Consider the following 10,420-nt stretch of genomic DNA (forward strand, 5'->3'; position numbering starts at 1 on the left):
TTTTTTTTTCACCAATTTCACTGCATATTAAATACTGTCACTATGAAGTGCAATTTTTTATGCAGAAAACATGGAAAAATTAAAAAGTCATAGATTTTTGAAGGTGGGGAGTGAAAAATGAAAACGCAAAAATGAAAAAGGGCTTAATGGGATAAAAACCTGAACATGTGAACACAGCCTAAAGCCGCTTTCACACATTAGCCCATTAGCCCCTTATGACAATTTTAACCTATCCCTCATATTATTCTGTGATGGCTCATATTCTGTATCTTTATGTTTCACCAGGGTCACAAGATGTCGCCCAGGACCACAATATCCTGAAAAAGTATAAGGTAATACAGACATCTCTGGTAGTAGTTGACACAAGGAATGAAATTTCAGCCTAAACAATTCATCTATCAACACGTTTAGTGCCCTCATTTATTATTCAGGATATTGTGTAGTGAGATAATCTACACTTCTTAAAGGTGAACAGGTCAGGTCATTTTACTGCACCAACTTCATGAGGTTTTTATAGAGAAAAAAAAAGAACCTCATAATTGCACTTACAGATCTGTAATACACATACTTATCTCTCCACAGGTCACTCATATCCTGAATGTGGCCTACGGAGTACAAAATGTTTTTCCAGACGAATTCACCTACAAGAAACTTTCCATCCTTGATCTACCAGAGACGGACATAACATCATATTTCCCAGAATGCTTTCATTTCATAGAAGAAGCGAGGCTGCAGGTAATGATAGTATAAGAACAATCTGTATTGTATCTATTCATTCACTTCCTGACAAGATGTATGTTCCTTTCTTGGAAGAAAAGCATGAAGAGACGCAAGGGATTGTAGGTCTGGTGTAACAGGACTCTTTTTAGGGAGGTGGTTAGTGGCTCACAGTCCACAGTATTCCAACCTACCATGTAACACTAATAATACTGACGCAGTCTTAACTTTCACTGACTATTGGTCTTTGGTGGGATATGAATGTAACAAATGGGCAAAACTTCTTTCCGGCCCTCAACTTCTGGCCTCTGTTTGTTTACAGAGGTTCAGTGATGATGTGTTGTCCGAAGTGCACATGCTGGCTAGTGTGACATCACTGCTGGGCCTCTGTATATCAATATAGGTCGGTGGTTTAACTCCGCAGGGAGGTAAGTATAACACATATTTTAGGGTTATACCCCCATAGAGCCAATACTCAAACCTGGTACAATGTGCAGCACAATATGTATATAATGGGTGTACATCCGCCATTCTTTAGTGTCAGGTCAGATGACAGGGCCCCTTACACTGTGGGCCCCATAGCGGCTGCTACCACTGTAGTTATGCCCCTGGATCTGTCTGTGAACAGCAAACAACTCAGGGCATTTATGTGGGCTGCAGCTGTAGCTCAACATTTTTTTGGAACGACTGGCAGGGTTCTCTTTCCTCTCCCTACTGATTTCTGGATTCCTGTCCCCGATTCTGCTTTGCAATTATATATTTTGTACCTTGACTTGACCTGACCATAATCTGTAGCTGTCTATACTGGCATGTACATTTGTCCCTGACCTGACCATAATCTGTAGCTGTCTATACTGGCATGTACATTTGTCCCTGACCTGACCATAATCTGTAGCTGTCTATACTGGCATGTACATTTGTCCCTGACCTGACCATAATCTGTAGCTGTCTATACTGGCATGTACATTTGTCCCTTCCTGATTAATGCCTGCTCCGACCCTGGCCTGTCTTTGACTATCCTCTGCCTGTTCGCTGGTGCTTCTCCACAGTGGCTCCTGACCATTCTGGGCCAGCTGCTATTAGTGTCATGACTACTGTAGAGGCCATGCAGCAAACTGCAGATCGGTGTATGGGAGGTTAAAGGGTAATTATGAGTAGAAGTTACTGGTGGCATTTTGAGTTGGCACTCAAACCTCTCCTAACCCATAAACAACTGGAAATTATATTTCTATAGGCATGTGCTGTGACTAACCTGGTAAGTCTCATCTATTTTAGTGATAGCTAGAAAGTATCCCAGGGCCTGCATGTACCTTATGATGTGTTCCCACCTGTATTCCGAGTGATATGCCCAGCTATATGTGGTTTGAGGGGATTACGGTATCTCTGCTACTTTGTATACCTATGATCTGCATTCCCCAGTATAAATTTTCCTATGGCTACTTTCACATTCGTGTAGCACAGCCGAGTATTAAGCAGTCTTAGTGATGCATCATGCACGGCCGTAAACACAGGAAAAGAAAGAGAATGCTCCATACTTCCAAATGTTCTATATTGGTACCATGAACTGTCCCTAAAGGGAGTTGAGGTTATAGATGGTGACACTTTATATCCAAGCTGTAATCAGTGTATGGTTTCTTTTCCTCTTCTCACCCCTCGAAGACCTGTGTGAATAATTCCAGCTATCCATTACCAAACATCACGGGTTCCTTGATATGGGATCAACGTTTCATCAGATCTACCGTGGATTATTTATCATAGATTACCATCTCGGAAGATAATATTGCAGCGCTCTTTGTTGTGCGCGGTGTCCGCTTCCCTCATGGAGAATGGTTTACAGGACATCTGAAGCCCACTTTGCATAATGACACTCGGGTTACACAGCGCCGCTGACACGTACATGTATGGACACACTGAAAAGCATTCACTGATTCTATCACTCAGTACAGTGTGAAGGGAACATGTGGGAATTGCAGTTAGAAAAGATTTTCTGAAGTGTAGAAAGCGTTCATATTTCATCAGCTATTATCCAATTAACTCATGAATTAATTACTCACAAGACAACAAAATTATTACCTAAAGCACCATATAAACATAAGTTTAATAGCTGAATGTTACATCATTTTAAACATTTTACATTTTTTACAAAAGAGGGGTGGGGTTCTGTGTTAGGAACACCATCAAGTATCAAAAAATATTTTGAAATTTATAAGGTGGAGATCTGTTTTCCTAATCAAGATGTCCACCAACCCCACAAAATAAAAATGGCTTAAAAAATACTAATATACGGCGTTTCTTATACCACCATGTAAAATGATTGGATACCACAGTCTAAGAACACTTTCACACTTGCTTTTTTAACACGTGTGTATTTGACGTGCAGAACTTGCATTGCGCTCTGACCCATTTTATTCAATGGGTTTTGTCACACCTGCATTTTTTTTTGCCGTACATGCACGCTTTCTTTTAACGCAGGTTAAAATCTTTTTCTTTTACACATGACATGCGTGAAAAACGCACCATAGTCTATGGAGACGGATAAAAAGTGTATTGAACTCTGAGACACATGTAAGTGCAATGCGTTTTTCACTGATCAATTTCCATAGAAGAGATAGACCCAGTGGCGAAACTAGGAGAGGCTAGGCCGCATAGCAGACTTATGCATGAGGCCCCTTCCCCTTAACAAACATACACACATTTAATGTATATACTTATATGCACACACATAAAGTTCTACACTCATACACACATTAATACAGTCTTACACACGTACACACATATATAAACAAATACGTATACATTTATGTACTCATATATCTATACATTCATGCGTACGTTAACGCAAACTCAAAGTATATACACACAGTATGTACACATCCATACATTTATACACATGTTAAGTATATACACCTCATATACACACATTCTGAAAAGTACAGACATTATAAACGCATATAGTACATATACATAGACATACAGGGGGGAATTTATCATATGCCAATGCTCGTGTGCCAGCGTATGATAGTGGCCACACCACCTCTTGCCCTGGTTGATACATCAAGATATATTTTTCTCTTGATATATCTGTCAGGCAGCACAGCCGCCAGGCAATGCTCTGCCAGGTCTAACCTGGTGTAGTTTTGCAAAAAAAACTTTGAACAGAAGTTTTGCAGTACACAGCATGGGGCAGGAACCTGGCTTGTATGTGGCGTAGTCGCATAATAATCGCAAATTCTTGTGATTATTTCAATGCTTTTATGCCAGAAAACTGGTATAGAAGCAGTGATAAATATAGACACCCTATATACACACATATACAGTATAAAACAACCATACACAGACATACTGCATAAACATACAACATACATACATACATGCATATACACACATTAGAAAAACACATTACATGCATGCAGTAAATACATACCATACATCATATACACACACTTAGAAAACTCAAACAGCATATACACACACTGATACACAGAGACACACCATAAACACATGTATATAGGGAAGGGAAAAGGCAGCAGCTCGGGTCTGGGCTGAATTCATATGCACGGACCACGGCAACTGCATCATCTTCCCGCCTTATCAACAGCCCAGCATCCACCGTACTATCCAGTGCTGAACTTGCGCTATCTTCGCCGCTCCGTACACTTCCGTCAGGGGCTTGTGCGGAGACCATAGTGTGGCTGTGGCAGCCAGGCCTACAAAGTCTGTCCAATCAGTGAGGACCCCCGAGGCTGCGACTGCAATGAGCAGCATGTCCTGGGTAAGAAAGGGGAGAATCTAGGGGTCAGCATGCCTGATCCAGGGGAGAGAGGGTGGGCTTAAAATGAATCCACACTCCCTCCTCCTCTCCACTGGGCCCCAGTAATAAAGTTGCGACGCAGTGGCACAGTCTGGGCAGGATTCGGGAGCACTGCAATTTGCCCGTGCGCCACGGGCCCCTTGTTCTTCGGGCCTGCGTAGCAGCCGTTACGGCTGTAGTTACGCCACTGGATAGACCAAAGTCATCAGTCTTTTTCACAAGCATGAAAAACTGAGACACTGAACAATCTCTGACTGAAAAAGGATTCAACTTTGATGAAAAATGTCAGTTTTTCACTGACCAAACCCCGATCGCACCCTGGTAAGACTCTGACGTGATCTGCAACGCAAGTGTGAAAGGGATCCAAATGCCTTAATTAACGGAGATGAGATGGTCGCCGTTCTTTCAGCAGGAGAGTTTTCCTGTCTCCGGAAGCTGACGCTTTCATGTAGTCAAGCAGAGCTACTTTCCTGCTGAGATCTTGGTAAGAACGACAGCCATCTTACATGTCAGAAAATTGATTCTCATGTGGTCTGACATGCACTGTGAGGTCTTGTATAGATAGGTGTGTGCCTTTTCTAATAAAGTCCAGTCAGTTTAATTAAACACCTGCTGGACTCCAATAAAGGAGTAGACCCATCTCAGAAGGATCAGAAGGAAATGGACAAGTGCATGTGAGTTAAATATTAGTGTTACAGCAAAAGGTCTGAATGTGATATTTCAGTTTTTCTTGTTTATTAATTAGCAAAAACATCTGCATTTTAGTTTTTTTCTGTCAATATATGCAAAGTGTACATTAACCCCATAGCGCAATAAGACATACCCTTACGTCTTGTTGTACATGGAGGAGTATGAAGAGGGCTGGCCCTCTGCATAATAAATAATAAATTATATTTAAAAAAAACTAAAAATGCTAGAAGTCATACAAATATAAATAAACTGTAAAAATCATAAACACATCAGCTATTGCCTTGTCTGAAAATGCCCTATCTATCAAAATGTAATAACTTTTTCTCACTTCGTTTAACCCCGTAACGGAAAATAGTCGCAAATGGCAAGTGATCAAAAGGTTGCACAGTCCTAAATATAGAAGCATTGAAAACATCATCAAAAGTCACAAAAAATGACACCACCCACAGCTCTGTACACCAAAGTCCGAAAAAGTTTTTAGTACCAGAAGACGGCAAAATGAAGATTTTTTTTTTTTTTTTGTGCAGGAGGTTTTAATTGCTGTAAATGTATGAAAACATTATAAAACCTATACAAATTTGGTATCCCCGTGATCGTACTGACCCAAATGAATTAAGTAGACCTGTCTCTTGGATCGCACAGTCAAAGCCGTAAAATCCAAGCCCACAAGAAATGCTGCAAATGTGTTTTTTCATCATTTTCACTGCATTCAGATTTTTTTTCCTGCTTTCCAGTACACGGCATAGAATATTAAATACCTTGACTATGAAGTGCAATTTGTTACGCAGAAAACAAGCCCATACACAGCTCTTTACATGGAAAAATAGAAAAGTTATAGATTTTTGAAGGTGGTGAGTGAAAAATAAAGACGCAAAAAAGGAAACAGGGGTTAATAACCAAAAAAAATAACTTTTTTGATCTTTCCAATTGGCTGCAATATAACAGAGTGAAAAATTTAAAGGAGTCTGAATACTTTCTGTATCCACTGTATGTCATGGATCTATGTGCTAACATTCCTATTGCTAAACTGGATCTGTATAGATGGAAATTGTATATTTATCATGCCTCTGGACGCTTCTTTCTTTGCAGAATGGTGTGGTGCTCGTCCACTGTAATGCAGGAGTGTCTCGCGCCCCAGCAATAATTATCGGGTATTTGATGTACAGTGAGAAACTTAACTTTGCCAGAGCCTTTTCAATGGTAAAAAATGCAAGACCCGCAGTGTGTCCAAACCCGGGATTCATGGAACAGCTCCACAAGTATCAAGACTGCAGTAGAAGACAAACAGATACCATCCATGAGAAAACCGATTGACAGACATTCTGATTCTAATTTATCTGTGTTTGTGTCTTTTTCTCTATTTGTGTCTTTTCCCTCTTTTTTTTTTTAATAAAAATGTGTGATCTACAGGTTTTTGAAAAAGCGATGATTGTACTTTTCTTTACACCAAAGCATAAACAACCTAGAAATGAATCACACCGCACGATTTCCTACCTGTATCTGTGCAGGTAATACTTACAGCTCTTTTCCAGTGCCATGCAGAAAATGCAAAAATCTCAAAGGGATAATGGCTCGTCCATGGTGTGGTGAGACACAATGCATGCCCCGTTCTTCACTGCACCATGAATGTGTGTTTGAAAAAACACAGCTTGCCCTTTTCAAAATCTTAAAATAGGATCCAAATAATTCTTCCTAATATAAAAACTACCGTCACCATTTTCCCACAAACTGAGTGTCAAAATATAAAAATGTTTCTATATTTATTTATTCGTAGTTTGTAGTCTCATCCTAGTTGTGTGTGATTTTCACATCCAGTTTAGCTACCTTCTCGAAACATGTACATGTAAAACTGGCCATCCTAGGATGGCATCCAATTGCAGTCTGTTTTTCTTTTTGTCACACACCCTTTGACTTCAGTGAGTGAGTTTTGCACAACATTAGGGTGCATGCACACAAACGTGTGCCCGTACACGCCCGGTACCATGGAAAGGAGGTGGGGTGACCCCTCCCCTCTCCATAGAGATGCACGGCGCCGTTACACGGATAAAGATAGGACATATCTTATCTTTTCCCCTTGTACAGAGCCGTAGCTGCCACGCATACATACGTCCCCCCAATGGTCGTGTGCATGGGGCCATGGGGATCAGAGTAGAGCATTGCTGCGTTTATCGATAGGATCGGGTCAGCTTTTGTACTCATTTAGCACTTTTTTTTTTCAAGTGATTTGTTTTTGTGTCATTATGATGTGTGAGGCATAATTTATTAAATTTTTTTTTTAACAACAGTGCTCGTTGAGAGATTGCCTTCTTTAAAGAATGGAAAAAAAATCTTATACTTTTTCTTATTAACGTTCTGAAGTACACTAAAACTAAACTTCTATTAGAAATCTACCTATTACGTTAGGTGCCTCCTACCATCCTGAACCCTAAACTATCTTTCTCTAATCCTTTAATACAGGCAGTCCCCGGATTACGTACAAGATAGGGTCCGGAGGTTTGTTCTTAAGTTGAATTTGTATGTAAGTCGAAACGGTATATTTTATAACTGTAGATCCAGACAAAAAAAAATTGGTCCCAGTGACAATTGGAGTTTAAACATTTTTTGCTGTAATGGGACCAAGGATTATCTATACAGCTTCATAACAGACACCTTACAGCTGATTATTGCAATCTGGGACTATAGTAAAGCATCCAGAGAGCTTCACCAGAGGTCAGAGGGGATGTCTGTAACTATGGGTTGTCTGTAAGTCGGGTGTCCTTAAGTAGGGGACCGCCTGTACTTCCTAGCCTGATATTAACTATTACTAATAAGCACATTTTTGCCAGAGGCTACTGGGGTGTGCAGTAGCCTTTCTGGGCTGTGAGAGCAAAGGCTACTCCAGGCTCCAGTACCTCTTTTCACATCCTTGTGTACAAGCTGTATTAAAAATGCCAGCTTCTTCAAGCTTTGTGCATGCACAGTAGCTCCTGCTCAGTGAATGTGGTAGAGCACAAGCGCATATCGTAGCAGCCACTGGCACTGAAGGTGCTACTGCGCATGCGCAGAGCTCGAAGAAACCATTGGTGTGAAAACAGCTTGTATCGGGAGCACGCTGAGGACGTGGAAAGAGGTTGGACATCATAGGCCACTGGGCTGTTGAGCAGCCTTTGCTCTCTATGTGCATATATCTATGTGCAGTTTGGATCAGGTTACAAAATATTAAAGGATTAGAGAAATATAATTTAGGAGGTATCTACTATTGGATTTATCTGCATAGGCATATCCCTGGTGGTAGGTTTCCTTTAACTTTTTAATAACTATTCAATGTTTTGACAAGGAGGCCAAAAACTAAATATCATGTTGCATTTCATTTTTATGGCATTTATCGTGTTGGGTAAATAATATATTATTGCCATAATACTGTTGTTATGAACATGGCATGTTTTTCTCTGTACGTTATTTATGTGTTAAAGAATGTGTTAATCTCTTTCTTATCTTTTTTTAACAGTTTCAAATTTTATTTAGGTTCTTTTTTGAAGTCCCTTTAGGGGAATTATTGAGGACTGGATACTTAGATAAATGTGGTGACATGAATGTCTTCAACACTCAGTGCCTTCCATTACACAATAAAAAGCCTGTTAGTTTTGTTTTTCAACAATTTTCTGATTAAAAAAAACGGGGAGGGGAAACTGGCAAATTTACAATATAATGCCAAGTACAGGCAGTCCCCGGGTTACGTACAAGATAGGTTCTTTAGGTTTGTTCTTAAGTTGAATTTGTATGCAAGTCGAAACTGTATATTTAATAATTGTAGATCCAGACAAAAAAAAAATTTGGCCCCAGTGACAATTGTAGCTTAAACCTTTTTTGCTGTAATGGGACCAAGGATTATCCATAAAGCTTCATTACAGACACTTTACAGCTGATAATTGCAATCTGGAACTATAGCAAAGCATTCAGAAAGCTTCACCAGAGGTCAGAGGGGTCTGTCTGTAACAATGGGTTGTCTGTAAGTCGGGTGTCCTTAAGTAGGGGACCGCCTGTAGTAGGAAAAGTGCACAGATTACAGGGCGTAAGCCCTTGAACCGGAGAAAGGAATTTGTTGCTAATAAAGTGAGCAAGCATCTTTCCTGTGAAATATACGGTACATAAAATAAGGGTGCTGTGTAAAATACACATATGTGAACTATTGAAAAACAGTAATAGGGAAACAAAATCTACAGCAGTGAAGGAGGAGAGGAAAAGACAGGGAAAGGAGGGAGGACAGAGGAATATTAAGTGGTCAATAGTAATAATGCTGAAAAATCAATGGGTTTGGTGGTATTCAGGGGTGGCAATGCCAACCAGGGAGCCCAAATCTTACATAACGAATCTGGGAAATTTTTGTAGTTGGTAGTGATTTCCTCTATAAATTGAAGGTGCATAATAATAATAAATAATTCCTTTATTTATGTGGCGCACACAGATTACGCAGCACTGCACAGAGTTTTGCCAAATCAGTCCCTGTCCTCAATGGGGCTCACAATCTAATCAACCTATCGGTATGTTTTAGAGTATGGGAGGAAACTGGAGGACCTGGAGGACACCCGTGCAAACACGGATAGAACATACCAAGTGTTTGCAGATGTTGACCTGGGACTATTACCCAGGTCCCAGGCGCTGCAAGGCTGTAATGCTAACATTAAGCCACTGTGCCTAATCTCATGGAATCATTTAGAGACCACGGGAGTCACCGAGGACTTCCATTGATGGTCGATCACTGTTCTTGCAGCTATTAGCATAAAACTGCCTATTTTACTTGTTAGGGATTTCAGGGGGCCTGCGATTATGCATAGCAGAGCTACATTAGGAGGAGTTGAAAGATGTAACTCTGAGACCTTGTTTATTCTGTAGGCCATAGGTCCAGAAAGGAAAGCCCCCTAGGATTTCGGCAAAATATCAAATATGGTATCTCTAGATTGTCCAAATCTCCAAAATATATCTAATATATCTTAGGATGTAATAAGGGTTGAACTCTGTGCCAGCAGGATAAGATTTTGTAATTGGTGTTCTTTGCCTTACGCTGCCCATGTTTTTAAAAGAAATACAGATAGTCCACGGGTTACGTACAAGATAGGTTCTGTAGGTTTGTTCTTAAGTTGAGTTTGTATGTAAGTTGGAACTGTATATTTTATCACTGTAACCTGAGCCAGAATTTTTTTGGACAATTGCATTTTAAAAATG

At 40.2% G+C, this 10,420-nt stretch overlaps 1 protein-coding gene across 1 annotated transcript in view; it reads left to right on the forward strand.

The window, feature by feature from the left end:
• DUSP19 (dual specificity phosphatase 19) overlaps nucleotides 1-7,502 on the forward strand; it is a 13,979-nt gene extending 6,477 nt beyond the window's left edge. Inside the window, exons 3-5 of the mRNA XM_072121567.1 lie at nucleotides 286-332; nucleotides 583-735; nucleotides 6,308-7,502. Of these exons, the coding sequence (XP_071977668.1) occupies nucleotides 286-332; nucleotides 583-735; nucleotides 6,308-6,532 (425 nt within the window). The 3' untranslated portion in view covers nucleotides 6,533-7,502. The remainder of the gene's footprint in view (nucleotides 1-285; nucleotides 333-582; nucleotides 736-6,307) is intronic.
• Nucleotides 7,503-10,420: the final 2,918 nt, after the last annotated feature.

Source organism: Engystomops pustulosus, chromosome 8, assembly GCF_040894005.1.
Source record: "Engystomops pustulosus chromosome 8, aEngPut4.maternal, whole genome shotgun sequence".
NCBI lineage: Eukaryota > Metazoa > Chordata > Amphibia > Anura > Leptodactylidae > Engystomops > Engystomops pustulosus.